Source organism: Lagopus muta, chromosome Z (genome assembly GCF_023343835.1).
Source record: "Lagopus muta isolate bLagMut1 chromosome Z, bLagMut1 primary, whole genome shotgun sequence".
In the NCBI taxonomy this organism is placed as follows: Eukaryota; Metazoa; Chordata; class Aves; order Galliformes; family Phasianidae; genus Lagopus; species Lagopus muta.
In genome coordinates, this window is record NC_064472.1 from 33,798,408 (window position 1) to 33,819,158 (window position 20,751).

At 38.6% G+C, this 20,751-nt stretch overlaps 1 protein-coding gene across 2 annotated transcripts in view; it reads left to right on the plus strand.

Annotated features, from left to right (window-relative positions):
• Positions 1-20,751, plus strand: part of ADAMTSL1 (ADAMTS like 1) — a 405,621-nt gene that overhangs the window by 242,070 nt on the left and 142,800 nt on the right. For both annotated transcript variants that reach the window (XM_048931906.1, XM_048931909.1), the window contains one exon: positions 7,887-8,014. In XM_048931906.1, coding sequence (XP_048787863.1) covers positions 7,887-8,014 — 128 coding nt within the window. The remainder of the gene's footprint in view (positions 1-7,886; positions 8,015-20,751) is intronic.

A 20,751-nucleotide genomic window follows, 5' to 3' on the forward strand; every position in this document is an offset into this window, starting at 1 on the left:
TTACACCAGTACAGCAGGATTTAAATACAACAGGGTGTTATAACTTGGGTCTGCGAGAGCAAGAAAAAGAGCTCTTGTATTCACATTGCTCCCCTGGTGTATATTTTCATATGGGTAACTGGAGTGAGAGATAGGACTGATCTGATTTTTATAAGACACTGTTATAAAATGTTATAGGGAGCGCAGCATGTAGTGTGTTGAAGTGATATGGTGTCAGCTCCATCCTCTGCCAGCAATCCCCCTGGCTGGCTGCTACCCTTTAAGAAGAAGAAATGAGCTCACGTTTGGCACATTTCTCCCGGGATACTACTTCCAGCCCAGCCTTGGGATTGACTGTTTAGCTCCTAAAGTACTGAGATTACTGTTTATCATTTCTTCCCTTTTTCTTGCAGACTAGAAGGCATGTACTCTTCTATGATGGGTCATGGGGATACGTTTTAGAAGACTGTATATATACAGCTATGTGACTTGCTTGAAGGCAGGAGGAATCCAACAGAGCAATGTGAACAGCACTGGCAATGTTTTGATCCTTCAGAGAGCACTTAATGCACAGAGCTGATGACTGCCAGAGGGTGCAGATATGTTCAGCATCTACTCATAGTGATAAGCCTGCCTTGCATGACTGTGCTGTTTAAGAATAAAAGACAAAAAGAACTCAGGACAGAATGGAATACCACAGCAAAGTTGTACTTGTGTCCCTGAGAGCTGAGCTAACAGTATGTCCATTGGGTGATTGGGTGTCTTTCCTCACGGTTAAGAAAAATTGTCCACCTATTTCTCTCCCTGTTGACTCTGCTCATAGGACCAGAATAAACACTGAAAATCTGCAAGAAGATCTCAGTGAGATTTCCAGTTCTCACCTTTTCATCAAGGTATCTTACCCCAAGAAGCTGGTTTAGATTCTGAAGAAAGAATAAATGAAAAACAACCTAGAAAAAGATTAGGATTTTTTTTTTTTTCTGGTCTATTCCCTTCTAGGAAGCTGAAATGAGAAAATAAATCCTGACCCATTTGTCTGTACTGGCAAAGTCTGAGTATAAATTAATTTCCCAGAGTGCAGTATATACCCTTACATGTGTGTGCTTCTGTGCCAGTGCCTTCCTTGCATCACAGTCACTCAAATCAAGGGCTTCCAGTGCCAGGGGCTTTCCACAGGAAGTACTCTCATGAGCTCTTCACAGGTGTTTTGCCTGATCTTGCAAGTGCAAAGGAGGCAAAAGTTCCTAAGCTAATTTCCAAGACTGGAAGCCTTGGGCAAATGAGCTTGGACTGTTCTGCTCACAGCCTTACACTAGACAGGAGATAGCCATGGCCCTCCAGGGAGCAGGGAGACAGTACAAGAGGTACAGCCACTGCATCTCAGGAGCTCTGATGTTTACCTCAGCTACTTCTTTCCAGATTGCTTAGCAGAGAAGTCAGTTTCTTAGCAGAAGTTTGCACAGACATCCTTTTGATTTGGCCATAGGGTATAGCGTGCCGTTAATCACAGGAATAATTGCACCCATGGTCACTCAGCACCTCAGATGCAGCAAGCAGCTCTGGCAGCTTGGGCAGTACAGCATCTGCTCTTTCCATCTTCTTTTAACTTCCACAAAATCAGAACATCCTTTCCTTTCGGAAGGATTCTGCCAGGCATTGTGTGGTCCCTCTCAGGGTGTCTGGCTGGCAGCTCTCTGGCTGAGGTTCACTGTCTTTTCATGAGATATGGTCAGGGTAATGGGAACACAAGCTATCTGTCACACCAGCTGAGCAACACTAATTCATTCTGACCCTGACACAGCCAGTTTGGGAAAACAGATTGATGTTCATTCCTACTCAGCTCTTGGTTATAGTGTTGAGGATACCTTGAGGAGCTCTACTTGAATGAGTTGCATGAAGGGGGCAGATATCTAGTGAGAACTGAAGGGCAACTACTGCCATGAGGAATCCTAGTGCTTCCAATTAATTATTCTGCTCTCAAGATAGGTTTTATCTTAAAAAATCTTTTCTTAAAAAAAAATAGTACTGGAAGAGCTGATGTGCATCAGTTATACAGTACTATTTAAAGTGATGTGCAATTTTATGCCTAGATACATTAGTTTTTTGTACATGTGCACTGAAATTGGACATGCCAAGAAATTTGACTCATGATATTTCTAAGATAATAGCTTAGAAATGTTTCCACAGCTAGTCAGAAATGTCTTGCATGTCGACGCTTTGTTTGACAGTAATTACCAATATTAATTCAACTAGCTGTAATTTTTTTTTCAGCATTGGCTTCTTTTAAAAGCCAGAGATTTCCAAGCAGTTTCCTATCTGAACTGTAATCCATCTGTTACCTTGGATGGAATGAAAAAAAGATACACAACCCTGTGAAAATGAATTCTCATAAACCGTATATTTACATTAGTTGAAGTTTAGAAATGCAATTTTCCTAAAAGGGATGGGGTTACTGGCCTTGTCTCCTGCTCTTACGTAGGTAAGTGTTGAAAGCAGTTCTACCTGGTTCACTACAGACAACATTTCTGTACCCTCTGAAGTATGTAGTTGACTCCAATGACAAGCTAGCATCAAAGGATGATCAAAGATTACTCAAAAGAAAGAGAATGTATGGCTTGGCAAGTATTTATACAGGGATGTGCTTGGATGTATCTGAAAAGGAAGGGCAAAAAGACCACATAATAAGGAAAGATAACTGTTTTTTTTTGTCCCTAATATCATTTTCACAGTAGCAAAAGAAAAGTGGCCTCAGAAGAGCCTTGTGTATTGTCACTGACAGTTCATCATACCCCTAAACAGTGGGGTATGATAAGAAACAGATGATCCAAATTTCTTAACCAAACCCAGTGATGCATATCATCTGGGAAATAACTGTGGCTTAAACTCTGTATCAGTGCCTTACTCCAACAACAGGTTAACTGCATTTTGTGCTACCTATATTGCTGTTTAATCTAGGAAACATACAAGTGTCTTGAAAAATATGAATTTAGCAACATTTTGCTGAAGAAGGAGGAAGACTGGAAACCTTTGTAACCAAAGAGCAATGAAATAACATGATCTGCATTTATACACACTCTTCTCTGTGTGACACTGACAAATAGTTGGCTTCTGTAGGGATACTACAGTTCCAAGGAAAATTTTAAATTAAATTCCAGTATGTGACTAAGACATTTATTTTCTTAAGGCTGAACTACTTTTGTAGGTCTCAGATCTGAGCAGAGGTCTTGCTACTTTTCGTGTTTCTCCCTCTGTGCATTCATACACATGTGTACACACATGCTCCTGAAAGAGACATGGTTTTCTCATCAGGAATGCAGCTCCTGGATGGTCAGGCAGCTGTTGTGATTTAAAGATGTGTGACACTTGTTGTGTTTTTCACATACTATTCCAGATGTTGTAAAAGATTTCTATGTATACTGTGTGTTAATGGAGAGAGTACGAAAGACCTGTTATTCAGCTCATAGTTTGAATACAACATGAATGCTTGACAACTCTTAGAAATAACCATTAAACACTGACACTGATGCTAGAATTTTTTACAGTAAAATTGGACACCAAGCTCTTTTATTAGTCAGACTAATTTTGTTATACTCTAAGAAGCTCTTTTTTCAAGTCATATTTTAAATACCTCTCCCTCTCCCCCTTTTTTTAAAGATTTTCAATGCTGTGATTTATCCACTGACAAGTTCATTTCTTCATCCTTCTATTTTGTACACATGATCCTTCTTGCTCTCTTGGATAAATGCATTAGGTTTCCTTCTCCTTTGAGGATTATTTTAGGCATCCTCATCCCCCTTCCCTCTACAACTGCTGTACTGGGTGTTAGCTGCAGGATCATCCTCAGGTTAATTGTGTATTAGCGTAATGAGATATAAAGAAAGAGCTGATTTTGATTTTTTGTTGTTGTTTTATGTAGGTCATTTATAAGAAAATTGCTTTCAGGGAGTGACGTTTCTACCACTGATGCTGTAGATATCAGGACAAAACAGTGAGTGTTTCCTGGGAATCTCAGACTGAGATCCACCTGGATGGACAGGATAGGGAAGGAAGCCCTTTTGGAATCAGCAGCAGGGTGTAATGAACCTTGATGAGTGTCTGCATTCTGCTCCTTTGGCATATATTGATATTTGAAAGGTACCAACCTGGGTACTTCTGATAGGGATAAAAGACTTCTAAAAGAGGAGTATTACTTAAAGCAAGCTTCAGCTGGTGGCTGCTTTGCTTCTCACATATGTAGAGGCCGTACCTGCATCTGCTCTGGTTGTTGTTTGGTTGTTTTGGTTTTCTTCTCTATTTTATTTCCCAGCTTACTCTTCATGACAGTAACTTCATGTTTTTATGTAGGTTTCTCAGCTTAGATGACTTGGTTGAAAGTGGGTAAAAACTATGAATTAGTGGTATAAGATCCTTATGAAAAGTTTGCACTGAACAGTGAATCCTTAGCTTGTAATGGTAGATATTCCTTAAGCCTGCAGTGTATCCATAATCTTCTTCAGATTTGGCTCTTCAGGCAATGCTAAAATTTCAGGCACAAGCTTAACTGTACAGTTTGCAAGAAAGAAAACCACACTACTTTCTTTAACATTAAACGTGGATAGAGTTGAAATGAATTATGTTTATTCCACTTGTTAAAAAAAAACTTGGAGCCTGTTCCAGCTTGAGATCACATGCTTTCTGGGAATATATAGGTCTTATAACAAATCTCAGAATGCAAATAACAGGCACATGGCTCCCCTCTGGGTGGGAGTACAACTTATTTCTGAAAAATTTGGACCTTTAGAATGTCTAGCTGTGCTGATGCTTATAATCTGTGATGAGGTAAGAGTACTTGTTTTATGTGATTTTACCTTGCAACCCTTTTTAATTATGTCTTTGACTGGGCTTTCAACCAGTGCTAAACAACCAGGACAAGAACCCATTTTTTAGTTTTCTTGTGAAGTAAAAGCATAAATACAGACTTCTTTCTTAGCTGCAAAAATGTACAAACACAAAGTTTTATTTTAAAAATATCCTTCAGAAAACAGCTGAAATAAACTTGATAAACTGGCATCCTGGTCCTTTTGTCTCACATTTGTCTGTTAATGAGATTGTATCTAGATGATGGATGGCATCTGTAAAATTGGTGCATGTGTGATCTTCTGCAGCTGTGGGGATCAACCACATTTTGAGTTTGAACACTTACCTTACCTTAGATTTTACATTTACCCATTTACCATTGTGTTGAAAATAAATCATATTGCATTTTAATAAAGGTAAGATAAACTGATAGTGTCAAATCATTGTCACTCATTCATTAGACATATCCAACATTATGTCTCACTGACTAAATTAATTCATGCTTTTTTTCCTAGCAGTAGATCCAAAGAAAAATTACATCATACTAAATGCTACGGAAACCTAAAACTGACTCAATTACTCATCTAAACTACCCTCCAAAACCTGTTTTGCAGAAGGAAGTACTGTATGTGTTTAAAATACCATTACATACTGTATGCCATGAAGCAAACTGAAAATGGAGGCTGGTAACAACGCGGAATCATCAAGTTACTCAGCACAGCTAGCACAGTCCACTTTGACAAAAGTGCAAAAAATGGGGCAGCAGGATTGGAGTAGTAGGGGTCCTTCACCAGAGCTGATAAAGGAGAGCTTGCCTTCTGTATGCTTGGTTTAACTTCCTTTTTTGGAATTATTTGAAAAATTTAAAAATAAATTAAGAGAAAAAAAAAGTTTTAAAATTGTTTGGAGTTCCTTTTAAGTCATTCTTTTAATACTCAGCTTGTCTTCAATGTTATTTTCTTGAGCCTCTTTAGTTTGATGACAGTTTTCATTTCACCTCAGTGTTCTTTGAACCAGATCTAAAGGTCTTTCAAAAGGACTGGCTTTCTTTGTGTCAGCCAAATAGACTGCAAGGGACGTTTGTATATTTGCCTTCTAAAATGCATGCTCTGGTTAAAAAATGAAGGACACGTGCCTTTGAAGGGTGAATGAACAGCAACATAAGGAATGCAGCAGACGTCCACTGTGAAATGCCAGGGAGTTACAGCTGAGTGGATGGCCTGTTGCTTTATTCTACCATTGTCCTGCCTGATACTAGCCTCTGACTGAACTCTCCCTGTCAAAATAAATGACCATGTTTGGTTTTTTTGCAGGGAGGAAAACCCACTCTGCCCCAACAGACAGACAAGATCAGGTTTGGGCTGTGCCTTGATAGAAGAAAGAATGGAAATAGAGGGAAATAAGAGAAAGTGGCTGGACAGGTGTCTTACAAATCTTACTTTTCTTTTTTTCAGACAATTTATCCATTGAATTTTGCCAATTTGCACACACTCTGAGCTAAGTTAAGCTATTTTAAAATGATCAGCTCTCATTTAGTTACTCTTAATTTATTGTGCCAGTCTATCTGGCTTTTTGGAATGAACAAAACAATTTAATTACTCTGTCAACTTGAGTAAGTTAAGTTCTGATCTGTGAGCTTGCTTCAGGGCAGAAGACTCCCAGGGGATGGTAGGAACAGCACTTGGAGTGTTTTTATCTTTCAGATGTATGGAGCTGATGACTATCAAAGGGTGCAAATGTATACAACACTGTGATCACTGGCTCTCTGTGGGAGAAACAGATTTGATGTGAGACTTTAGCCTTGTTACTGAGTTGAGTATAGAGACAATCAATAAAAGACATGCTCTTCATTTCAGGTAGCCTGGCTATTTATTTAGCATCACAGATGACACTAGTGGGTGTTCAGGAATGCCCTTGAAAAGTTTTGTAGGATTAAGTGATTTACACATTGGAAAATATCTCTCAGTATTGGTGGTAAGACTATACAGTGCATTCTTGGCTCGTGAAACTAAATGGAATAGTTAACCTCTTGCCTCGCTAAATCCCAATTAACATGCATTTCATATCCTAGTGTGCCAGACTTAACCCTTTTCTGCACAGAAACATTGTTCAGTTTGGATCTCAGCATCACATGATGATTTCAGTATCTTCCTTATACTGATATATATTAAAACTGCTCACAACCCTAAACCATCACCAACACTTCCTTTTTTGCCCATGAATAACAGTATTCAATACTGGTGTATTCCAGTGGGTTTCAGATTTCATTACAAACTTTTACAGAGCTTCAGTGAAGATGAAACAATTTTAGTGTTGTGCTATCTCTGAAATAATCCCTGAATGTTGACAGCTGACATCAATCTTCTAACAAGTTCTAGCAGTATAATGTTGCTTGCTGTTTTTTCTCTGGTGAAGATGTACAAAGCTTTGCTCATACACTTGTCTTCTCATTTATTCCAAATACAAGTAGAAGTGTAGAATTCAGTGTGTGACTTCCCACAGCAACATTTGAATGAGTACGCTGCCTGATCACTCTCATGCATAGGTACTTCGATCTTTGGACAGAGAAAATATAATGATAGTTCCAATTCCTTAAGGTGAATGCATGAAAAGTTTTGTTAAATGTATTTGTATCATGTGGATTCGCTATGCTGTGGTTCTTTTTCTCCTGATCAGCACCTCGGAAGGCACTTTTTAATATGCCATTTCATAGTTTCTAACTCAGCGGCAAAAGTTAAAAGCACAATTTCCAATGTCTCCAGCTCTCCCTCTTCCTTTTAATCAGGAAAATACTTTTCTTCACTGCTGCCCAAAGTACTCTTCTATAATAATCATCACCAGTCTCAAACTGAGACAGAGCAAGATACTCAAAAGATGAAGGCAAATTCATACAGCACTCTTCCCTAGAAGAGCATCTACCAGTCAGTAGAAATGCCAGAGAATGGATTTATTCAGTGTCTTCAATGACCATGACAATATCCAGAAACAGACAGAATTAAGCTAGCAGCAATATTTTTTGTCCCTGAGGTGGGTATTTTTGTGATTTTTTTTTTCTCTCTCCCTCTCTTCAGAGCTCCAGAACAGCTCGCTCAGAGGAAGATCGAGACTCACTGTGGGATGCCTGGGGTTCATGGAGTGAATGTTCACGCACGTGTGGAGGAGGGGCTTCATATTCACTGAGACGTTGCCTGAGCAGCAAGTAAGTGGGAGAACGCTTTTTACATTACTGATGGGAGAATTTGAACTTCTGGTATGTGTCAGACTATAAGAAGAAGCCAGTAGAGGTCTTGAACTATGCTGAAATTTCCACCTCAGTGTTAGAAAATTATGGATTGTGTTTTATGACTCAGGCAAGCAGCCAACACGTTTGATAAGGCAGCACACTTTTAAAATATAGTGGGAACCTATGGAGATACAAAAGCTGCTTGGACAGCTTGCTTAACTATGCTGAAGGCTGCCAGCTACTGAAAAGTGAAACCTCCCTACACTTTTGCCATTTGAGCAGTAAGCCTTTTCACATATTTATACCAAACTACATCTAATTCACTAGATTTAGCGCCCCACAATCTCAGCCACACTGAGACTATAAAAGCATCATATTGACCCAGTATGATATCCTGAACTATGTAAGAAAGAATTTACCCTTCTGCTAAGAGTATCCTATGAGTTAAATTTCAAGTTACAGTATTTCCATAGCAGCAAACCTTCTCCAGGAGGCAGGGGTCAATTTGACAAGTGCAAAAGGTAGGCTCATCCTCGACTATTAGCTCTCAGTGGAACATGGGCAAGTCACTTGATAATATTTCCACTCTTTGGTGTATGAAATTTTCATCTATAAAATATTTCTAGCAAATGTTATTTCTTCATACTTCAGGGAAAAAAAAAAAAAAGGCTGCATTAAACAGAATGTATGTGAAAAGTATTAACAGATTTCTGATAAAGGATATGAAGAAAAACTCCAGACTTTGTGCCTTCCTGCCATATTTGATACCTTGTATATTCAAACATTAAAAGTATAATACAATTTTCCATCCTGCATATTTTCTTATGTATTTTTTTCCTGTGCTTATAAACCTGATGTTAATAAAGCAATGACAGTATGTTCCAATTTCCTACTTTGCTTTAATCCATAGTGCTGTATAATGAGCACAAAGCATTCAATCATAAACTCGCAATAGAATGTTGTGCATTTTAACTATCTGTGGACAGTTTGGTCTCCTCTTTTCAGTAATTATTGGTTTAATAGTGTGCGACAGTCTACTAGAAGGGGAAGTAATAGGCAAAGGTGTCTGCCACAACCAGCATAAAGAAACTGCTTTTCTATTCCATTCCCATAAAAGAAAAAAAATTCAGAATTGTTTTTAAACTTGGGGCCTAATTCTCATCTCATGCTCATTCCAGAGCAAATAGGGGTTCTTCAGAAGACCTTGCATTCAGGAACTGCCAAAGTGGGAATTTGCTTTCAATGAGTGTATCTTAGAGAACTAAGTGATGTTTTGTATGGGCATAAAATCCAGGCATTTTAGGAGATCAGGAGCATCACTTTAACACAAGGGTTTGCTAAGCCTCTGCCTCAGCTGTCATTAGAGGAGAAGAGTCTTTGGACTCCACAGTAGTAATAGTAGTCATGGTAGTTCTACAGTATGCAAGCATAAGCCATTCCTCTGGGTGGTCTTTCCCAGTAAGCATCTCTTTGATGTGGAATAGGGAATAAAGATCCAAGTCACACAGTTCTACTTTCACAGAGTACATTACTACTGGACCTTCAGTGCAAAAGAAGTGCTCTTGTCTTAAGAAACCAAATGCAAACTTTGGTCCATTCAGACCCAGGAGACCTTTATTTCCAGAATAGGATGCAGAAAGTTAATTAGATGCACAGTTTTTGCTAGCCAATGTCAATAAATCACAAGTAATAAAATTTGGCCTGGAATTAGCAGAGTATCAAATATGTGATAGATTTTCCTTTTTCCCAGTGTGTATGCAATTGCTAATGAAATAAGTGTTTGAAATCTTTTTTTTTTCTTTTCTTTTCTTTTTTTTTTTTTGTGCTATGCAAGCATTTTAAGTTGCTAAGAAAAAAGCAGAGAGAAAGCAAGGGAAAAAAACTCACTGATACTTTGAAAGTTTGAAAATAATGTTCTCTTGAAGTCTTTAAAATCTAGAAAGATTAGAAAAAATATCAACCTCTTTGGGACAATTTCTTGGTTGGTACAGTTATCTCATGTATTTTGCCACATGTAATTGCATAGTAGAATGAAGGAAGATACTACTCCTATCAAATGAAAAATAGCAACATATTTAGATGGTTTGGAGCAAACTTATTCTGAGTATTTTTGTTTCTGGAATGAATGTTTGTAATGTTTTATGCCTCTTAGTTCTGTATGAGATGACTTTCAGACCATTAGATGAAAGGACAGCCCAGAGCATCTACTTTGACGAAATGCAAAGACTAATGGCCCTTTCCTAAATACTGCTAGTGTTTGCAGTTAAATCAAGGAAAGCAGTTTTATTTCCAGCTTTTGTTTGCCAAAGTTATCTTAGTCCTTGTGTTATTTGTTTTGGGAACGTGTTTTGTGTTAAGCTTTTCCAGCTGTGACAAAAGAATGGGAAGTGTTAGCGAGAAACTCTATTTTCTAGTTTTTTAGATGGTAAACATTTGAGGATAGGGGCTATTTAACATTACATGTCATTACAACAACTGGTCTTAATGATGCTAAGAACATTTAGTATGATAATGATATAAACAAATATGCCAGTAACATTAAGAGATGGGAGTTGTCAGCCTGAGTCAATTACACATCTACTATCCTGCACCTAAATGAAAATCAGCATGTGACTTAAGTGGCAGAATCAGCCCCAGGAAGATAACATGCTGATAATTAGTAGGTGAAGACTGGACTAGAACTCAAAGAATGATATTTTTCCTGCTTTTGTTGGCAATAACTCTTAAACTCTTCAGCTACTTTTGTTATTTAACCAGAAGAACAATACTCCCTTTGAATTTTACAATTGTTTGCCTCAGTGTACTTGTAATAATGAAATGTCCAGCCTCACAGCAAGTTGGGTAAAGAGTCGTATATTTTTGTTAGTCCAAAATGTTTTGCCCATCAGTTTCAGCATCATTTTTGTTACAAAGCTCAGAAAAAATAAAATAATCTTTCTCCACTCCATCACAAAATGTCCTGCAGCAGTGATGGACGAAACCTATACGGAGGAGAACCACTTCTGTTTCTCCTGAGAGACAAACTAGTTGTTGTGGTTCTACAGAGAAGTTTTATGAGATATTGGATCTTTGCCTGCAGGGGTGCTGAAAATTCATAGGCTGCTCTGAAAGTAATGCCTCCTATTTCTTTCCATGGAAACTACAAGAGATACAAAGAGCACTGTAACAATTTGATAGAGCAAATTCTTAGCTATAAAATGTTATTTGCCAACATAGCCACTACCAGTAGCTATGCATTTTTGCCAGCCATGAAGAGGAGTCTGCATGCCACAGTGATAAAAATCTGCACCAGTGGAGAGGATCCACTGTAACACAGCTGCTACAGTGGCATTGTTGCTAGGGAAATGTTGCCTGTCATCCAGATTTCATCAGTGTCCTGGTTTCATCAATATTCCATATCAAGACGGCGTGCATCAAGCTGTTTAGTGCTGGAACATAGTGCCAGGCAGCTGCATTCCTACCCTTCCTGCCTCATCTTCTGGTAGTGTCATCTATTCTTACATGAGTTCTGTATCTCCAAGAAGAAAATACACTGAGAAGGGAGAGACTGCAGCTCACAGAATTCTCCAGTTCTCTCCACGTGATTTCTGATTCCAGGTAAAAGAGGTAGAATAGCATAATGACAGGGGAGAAAGATCTCTTCCATTTCCAGTAACACAGCAAGCAACATGGTCAGAACTCCTCTCTCTCTCATTGGTTGTATTTATTACCTGTATCTCCTTTTCATATTGTCTTATATTCTTTTATCATTTGTAGTAAATTAATTATCCCTCCTTATCTTGGTTGGGTTTTCATACTTCCCCCCCCCCCCCCCACACACACACACACCCCAGAAGAGGGAATGGGAGGGGAGTAAAGTCCTGTCACCTGTGATGAAACAGCTAAGTTGTGACAATCAGTCTGAACAGATGGAAGTCAGAAGGCACCAAATCTGGACTATACTGTGGATATAGTAGGACAGTTCAGCCAAGATCAGCAATGTTCTCCATGGTCTTCAAACTGTGTGTGGGGCCTGGAGTTATGTTGTAAGAGAAAGTTTTTGTCTCTGGCCTGACTCTGGCAGTTTGAGTGTTCAGCTTAGTGTCGTGGTGAAGCAGTCAGAGTTGACAGTTTGTCCAGGTTACAGAAAATGCAGAAGGATCACCCCTTTCCTATTCCAAAAGAAAGTACACATCACTTAAGCCACTAAGGGCTGTGTCTTGAACTTTTCTTCAATGAGGAGTTCAGATGTTGCTGCTCCATGGATGGCTATTCTGATTCTGGCTTGTAGTGGTAACATGATAAAATTCATCACTGGTAATAATGCAATCCAGGAAAATGTCACCTTGGTGACACTATTGGTTATGCAGATCCTGAGAAATTTGCATACAGTTTTCTTTCTGTTCCCAAGTGAGCATTTGTGGAACCCACCTGGCACAATTTTATCAACATTCCAACATTGCCACCATCATTTCCACTGCATTGAAACATATTCAGCTCCATACACAGTTCTTCTCTGGTTGTAATCTGCAGATTTGCATGGGCAAGCTCTTCAAGACACCCTTCATTTTGCGATGTGACAGCTGCGCATGGCTGTCCAGAATGTAGCTTGCCTTTCATGTCACTGTTGCCACTGCTAAAATGTACCACATACCACCTCACTGTGCTCACGTCCACTGTTTAGTCTCCAGGATCATTCAGCAAGCACCAGTGAATGTCATTTGGTGTCATTTTTCCTGCATGGAGGAATTAAATGTCACAGCTTTCTTTCATATGCACTTCTGTGTCAAATGCCATTTTGTCCAAGTGCCCCTCTGCTGCCATCTCTCACACAGCAACAAGATGCAATGAAATACTTGTGTATTGCCATCTTGGACCAGGCTAAAATAGGAGGCATTACTTTTGGAGCTGCCTTTATTCACAGGCAGAGCAGGTGAAGAGATGCTGGAATATGGCCACTGTCTGCTTCCTTGGGATGTGGCAACTATTATAATCCATTTATGTCACAGCAGAACTGGAGTGAAAATAACTTTATGTCATAAAGCATAGTGATAGTATGCATGTGTGTCAGTCAAGGTATTTAATAACTGTGTATATGTTGATTCAGGCAAACTGAAACAGAATAATAAATGAGGAAATCTTCTTTAGATACCTGAAAATCTGGGATTTAATTCATTTACTAGGTAAATAAATTTACGAATTTATTTCATGTAGTTGGTTGCTCAGCCCATTGCAATTGCATATTATTGCTGGATGAGATAATCCATAATTAGTTCTCAGTTTTATTGTAGCTTCACGTGGTCACCTAGTAAAAAAGCCGCTTAAATTTATGTTTGAAAATAGGTGTAAAAAAACAGCTGAATTTGCAAAAACTATGTCAATTTTATGCTGCATAACATTTTTCTTCTGACACAGTAGTCACAAGAATTTTCTGATGGACAGAATAATTCCTCTGCTATCATAAGGTCTATAGAATAAATAGCAAAAAACTTTTTGAATCATTGCAAACATAATTGCAAAATTAACTGTAACTTAACTAGGACTAGAGAGAATGGCCTTCAGTTTTGCCAGAGGAGATTCAGGTTGGACATTAGGAAAAAATTCTCTGGAAGACTGGTCAGGCTCTAGAAGAAGGTGCCCAGGGAGGTAATGGAAGTCACCATTCCTGGAGGTATTCAAGAAGCATTAAAATATTGTACTGAGGAACATGGTTTAGTGGGAAATATTGGTGATAGGCGGTTGGACTGGATCATCTTGAAGGTCTTTTCCAACCTTGGTGATTCATTGATTCTGTGATTCTATAAATAAGACCCACAAATCTAAATAGTATTCTGTAACACATGTCATAGAATTCCCAGGTCACTTGAAATATCAAGTGGGAGGATGATTCTCTCTATCCTGGTAAAAATATAACTGTATGCTAATGACTGTAAATTATTTTCAGACTCGCTTAACAGCTGTTTTATCTTCTGTTTCAGTAGATAACTGTAACAGTTTTATTCTGTTATGGTCATCCTCCCTGCTATATTAGGTGATATAAATTTTTGGAAGAAGTTTTGAGTAATTTAATTTGTAGACACTTCCGGTTAAAGCTGTACCATCAGGCAGTATTTTAAAAAAACTATTTTATTTACCCTAGGATTAGTCAAATCCATGTTTATAAGAGCCTTTCCTGTTTTGATTTGATGAAGAAGCACTTCCAGTTTTCAGCAGAAATCATAGTTCCATTCATTCTAATGGCAGAAGCACCAATCTTAAATCTGAGTCAATACTATAGTACTCTGAAAATTTTACACAATTTAGATCAGCAGTGTGGTCTGTGGAATGGCTGCTGGTGTTCTTTGAAGAACAGTTACTCACATTATGCTAGCTATCCTAATCTCCATTTACAGTGCCACAGTAAAGTAATTAGAAAGAAATCAAATGCTTTCATACTGTTGTGTTCCCCTGCAAACCATTCCTAGAACTGCCACAGGAATATTACATGCTATTGTAGGTCAGAAACACATCTGCGCTATAATGAAAGGTAGTCAACCTTGTACCCAGAGTTGAGGGTGATAGATATTATTTACATACATACGAATCTGGATTGAGATGTGGACTGCCTTGCAAAAACGTCTGTGAATCATTTACTTGGAGCCAGTTTGGCGTAGCAGCTAGAGTGCTCAAAAGATATGGGTTCAAGCTCTCCATTCTGTGTTTTCCTGCATTCTGCTCTGGAGCTCTCAACACAAGAAAAAGGTGGAGCTGTTGGAGAAGGTCCAGAGGAGGGCCCACAGGGTATTTAGAGGGCTGGAGTGCTTTTTGCACAGAGGGAGAGAGCTTGGCTTGCTCAGTCTGGAAAGAAGAGGAGTCCAGGAAAATGTCATTGAGGCCTTCCGGTACTTGAATGGTGCTTATAAACAGGAGTGAGAGCCACTTCTTAACGAGGTCTGGTAGTGGCAGAATCACAGAATCATAGAATGGATTGGAAGCAGCCTTTAAGATCATCTGATTACAACCACCCTGCTGTAGGCAAGGATACCTCCCACTAGACCAGGTTTCTCAAAGCCCCATCCAGCCTGGCCTTGAATGCTTCAGGGAGGGGGTATCCACAGCCTCACTGGGCAACCTGTTCTAGTCTCTCACCACCTTTAAGTAAAGAATTTATTTATAATATCTAGTCTGAACCTACCCTCTTCCATTTCAGAGCCATTTCCTGCTGCTACCTGCCCTCTTAAAAAGGGACATGATTTTAAACTGAAAGGAGAGATTTAGATTAGATGCTAGGAGGAAATGTTTTTCTGGTGAGGCACTGGCAGAGGCTGCACAGAAAAGGTGAAGCACAGCACAGAGGCTGCCCCATCCCTGGATGTGCTCAGGACCAGTTTGAACGGGGTCTTGAGCTGGTAGGTGGAAATCAGTCTACAGCAGGGTGTTGGGACTGAATGATCTTTAAAGTCCCTTTCAATCCAAGCTATCCTGTGATTCTGTGAGTCTATGATGTACTGCCTATAAGGCCACATTCACTGGAAAACTCCTCTATGTTCATAATCCTTTCAATAAATCCGTTCTGAGATTTAAATGAAAAATAATTAAATCAGCAAGGTCCTTGCATGGTGTGGAGTTTTTATCAGCCATACTGCATTTAAGATGGAGTTAAGTTGTGATGCCATAAAGCCACAAATTGTATGTGAGAGAACAGGAGCAGTTTAGTGGAGCTGGGATAACACATAGCTCAGACGTAGGTTCAAACTTACTCAAAGCACAGGGAACTTGGTGTTTGTACTCAGCACAACTGTTTTGTAGAGAACAGCTGCAGAGCTTGGATCTAGTTCTGAGTTCAGGCATGTTGAGATTTGGGATATTAATACTTTGGTGCCAGTGATAGGCTCTAGATGCTATCTTTGTGATGGCACAGACCAGGTGAGATTTAATATTATGTTTTCTCTTAACTATAGAGATGGTCCTAACCATTGTTTTGCTGAAAGGCGTTTCTTTAATTGCTGCTTTTTTTCTTTCATTTCTTGGCTAGTGAACAACTGAAAAATATTTTCAACTGTAATAACTTGCTGTGTATATGCAATGTGTTGTATGTTCAAATTAAAGAGACTTTTAAAAAATTCTTAGGAAAATTAAAAATACTACAGTGAAGAGCACAAAAGAATAACTGTATATTAAATAATCCCATAACCAACAGCAGTCTGAAAGAAATCTGATATTTTTTTCTCCTGTTTTTCCTTTATTTTTCTCAAATTTTATTTTTCTTATTTCAGTTGTATTGAATGGCTCTATTTTAGTGAAAGTTTAGAGAGTGCTATTTATTGCTTGCTGTTAGAAAATAACACTTAGTGGTTCTGAGTAACGCAAAGAATATTTGGAAAGTAAAAATGGAAATAAACTATACTCTGTTTAGCAACTTTTATAGTGAAAGTCCAAGATGTGCCTTATTTTTGAATAAATATTATGCCAACCTTAAACTCCAGCAGTAAGAAGCTATCCAGAGTAAGATCTTTGTGTTAGTGGAAGCACTTTTGGAACTATAGATATCCACTGTAAGTTCCAAATAAAATTCTCAATCTTAACTCTTCCCCTTAACTTCTGGAATTTAAAATGAATTTGTGACTTCAACTTAATGTTATCTTTAGAATGTTATCTTTTATCTCTGCCAAGATCAATAGATATATTAGCTTTTATGGACTGCTATTTTGCCAAGGCTGAATGAATGGCCAAACATCATAACTAGACTAGCTACCTTTAAGTTACTTTGGCTATTTCTAGTGTTACAGCCTATCACGTAAATAAAATTTTAGAAATTAGATGTCATTGTGTAGGAAATATTTTGCCGTTCAGGTTCAACAATGTTGTTCACGTGTTCTTCAAATTCCTAAACAATCAATAAGATTTGGGTTTATGTTAATTATCACATAAAGCCTTTTCTTTTTAGATAGTGGGACCAAACGTACCCTCAGCAATTTTGCTAGTGACATTAAGCTGAATTGTGCAGTTGATAAAATAGAAGGAATGGATGCCATCCAATGGACCTGTACTGGCTTGGAAAGAGAGCCTTAATTAGATTCCACAAGTCCAAGTGCAAGGTGCTGTACCTGAATCCGGGCAATCCCAAATGTGTGTACAGACTGGGAGAAGAACTCACTGAGATCAGCCCTGCAGAGAAGGACTTAGGGGTTCTGGCAAAAGAAAAACTTAACATGAGTCAGCAGTGTACACTGGGACTTGCAGCCTGGACGGTCAACACTATCCTGGGCTGCATCAAAAGAGTAGTGGCCAACAGATTAACAGTTTGTGCTTGCAGACCAGAAGGCCAGCTGTGTTCTGTGCTGCATTAAAAGAAGATTGGCCAGCAGTGAGAGGGAGGTGATTGTCCCCCTCTACTTACTTCTTGTGAGGCCACATCTGGAGTACTGTGATCAGGCTTGGAGCCCCCAGCACAAGAAGAACATGGAGCTCTTGTAACGGGTCCAGAGAAGATGGTGCCCTCTCCTATGAAAAAGGGTTGAGGAAACTGGGCTTGTGTAACTTAGAGAAGAGAAGGCTCCAGGGAGACCTCATCATAGCCTTCCAATATTTGAAATATTTTTCTTACAGGTGTAGCACCAGAACTAAAATCTGTCCCGCAAGAGTGGTTATCAAAAGATGTGAAAATAAAGAGAGTGAATATTGTCCAGCATTACATCAATTTTCAAATCCTGTGGTGAATAGTTGCATCAAAATTCTGATCCACAGAAATAATCTACCTCTGGCTCTAAGTTGCTTGCTTATGTGGAGACTTAGTTCTTAAGAAAAGCATTTCAAACTCTGATGGCCACTGAGAGTGGCAGGAGTTTATGAGGTCCACCTCTGCACATCTCTTTCATCACCTCTGGTAATTACAGATGAAGGCAACTCTGGTTTGGGATTACTATTCCTTCTGGCATGGATTATTGCAAGGCTCCTAGCTCTAGCTGAGCACAACAGCACATCTACTTTACAACTTTGAGGGGGGAACTTGAACTAAATTCCTCTACAAACTGGAGCCTGAAGAAATAAATACCAGGCTTTGGTGTTGTTTACATTAAATGAAGTGAATATTTTAATATATTAAAAGCTGTTAACCTCTTTCATAAACTTTACTGGAAACAAGTGACTAAGTTTGAAGAATGAAACATGATTCCCAATAGCTTGCTTTTCTAACATATTCATGTGATAATAATTGCTTGTCAAGCCAAGCCCTGATCCACCTTCTTTCTCAGCAAAACCTCCTGCAAACTGGGCCTGATGACAGAGAAGACTGTAGAAGTAGCTTTTATTGCTCCCCCTCTTTGTGTGCTCTCCAAGACTAATTTGCTATCTGGGGTGAATTCTGACATTTCTGAGTGTCTGTATAGTCTCTTGTTGATCATAGGTCTCACATTTAATCCACAGAGATCAGAGGGTGTGTGATGTCTCTGCCACATAATGTGGCCTTACTAATCTGCTGTATTCCTTCCTTGGAAGCTAACTGCCATGTGCTGTGCTATTCTGCAAAGCATCCAATGATCTGTGTCAGTAGTTCAAACCTTACCTACAGGAAAAAAATGTGGCTCAGTCCAGCATCGCGCAAGGAGCTGTGTTTTTCTCTCCAGCAGGATTAAGTTGGTTTCAGCATTCTCTGCTTTAAGCAGAGAAAGATTTAGAAACAGAATTTACATTTAAAAATCAAGATCTTTTTCTTAAACAGCTACTCTTTAAATCAGCTTTTTATTTTCCAGATTTTTTTAACCATCTATTTTCAACAAATTTTGTAAATTTTAGTCTCACAGTGGGTGCCTGAGATTAAGAGAATCTGGAATACCAAAGCAGCATAGATCTGAAACACGAAATACTCTACAAACCTGCCATGAAAATGTATGAGCTTAGGCTGAAAACAGCTTTCAGGCTTTTGGCTGATAGTTGATAATAGGGAACTAATGAGTTTAAACAACAAAACTCATAAGTTTGATCCTGGCAAGGGGACAAAGGGAGTTTTGCAAGAGTGGTTCCTAGCATTCATGAATCATCACAGCATTGGCTGCATCCAGAATTGCACATTTGTTCTGAACAACTCTGGCCATTAGCCAAAGGAGAGGAATTGGAAGAAAAATCTGAGTAGTTCTGTGGCAAATGTCTAAGTGAAAGTACCTGTACTTTTCCATGGTGCAAACAATAAGCAAAAATTGTGTTTTTTTATTTTAAAATGGAAAATATGAACTAAATGTGTAAAGAGGAAGTGACTATGAGGCAAATGACAGAAAGGAAGTTTCAATTTCTGTGGCAGATCAGTGCTTCTGAGGTTAATAAATTATGGCAATTCAACAGCAGCAAGTCTGCACAGAGGAAAGGTATGTCTGATGGGTTGTATGGCATATATGAGAGAGATACGGGGTGCATATATAACTTGCAGGATAAGAATTGAGATTGTGAGCTAGGACTGCCCGCATTCTGCATGAATGTTTTTTCATTTGCTCTTGATAGGTGTAAATTAAGAGTACCTTTAGTGAATGTCTTGGAGTGTAAACAGAGCTTTGGCCTGAAAAACAATATTGCTCATAAATGACTGGCATGTTGCTTGATTTCTTTTGCTTTTTTTAATCTCAATACTGCTATACTAGTTGACACCCTATTATGAATAGTATTTTTATTATTTTATTGCTAAACTGTTTTTCCTAGTGCTGGATGTCTTCTGCACACTTTTACGTTCTGCGGATGCATGCAGTGGTAAAAATTTTTGTGAATTAATTATGTAATATTATAAAAGCGTGAAATGTGTACTATCTCTGTTATGCTTTTAATAGGATTGTTATATGCTAAATGCTCCAGAGCACAACGTATTATCTTTCTTTCTTGTTGCTTTTTTTTTTTTTCCGGAAAAAAATGATTGGCTTTATTTTCATATTTATCTCCTCTTGCAGTCATTTATACCATGATGATATATTCATAATATCATGTTTTTCCCTGATTTTGTACTCAGAAAGGTGAGACTGACTACTCAAGGAATTTTACAATTAAGTCTTATCTCCTTTCAGGTATGTGAGAAAGGTAGAGGGAAGGATGCTTTCAATAATGTAAAGGCAAGCCATTCGGTTTATTCTAGAGTTAACAACAGTGTGGAAAAAGTTTAATCTTAAAAAAGAAGAAAGAAAAAAGAACCCACACAAACTCATGCAGATGATGTCTTTTCTCTTGGATAGTTCGAAATGGTTTGGATTTAAAAGTTCTGTCTTGGCAGGCATTTAGTCCTCAAGGAATGTGTGCTTGTTAAATCCTGACCAAAAAAAAAATATATATATATATATTATATATATATTATATTATATACATATATATATATGTATGAAATTAAGAAATTAAAAATGTGAGGAATTCCATTCTTTTGAAGAATAATCTTTAAAAGCCAAATTGAACTCTGATTTATACCAAGGACCTCCATGGAGTAAAATCTGAGCTCATAAAACACACAAATCTCAAGATCAATTACTCAGAGAGCACATTGCTGAGGGCTGAAAAGGTATCTGGATGCTGACCTTTCCTCCTGGGGGCCTCCTGACATCTGAGCTGGTATGGGTCTGCTGCACATGAAGGGGAGCACATGTGGGGACTCTGACACTTTTTGACCCCTGCTGGTCCAGCTCTTTGGATGCCATTGTGTAGGAGGGCCTGGAGAGGTAGCTAGAGGCTGGTAGTCTGGGGGCCTGTTTTGTCCTCATATCTTCCCCCTGCACCAAGAAAGGAGAAGT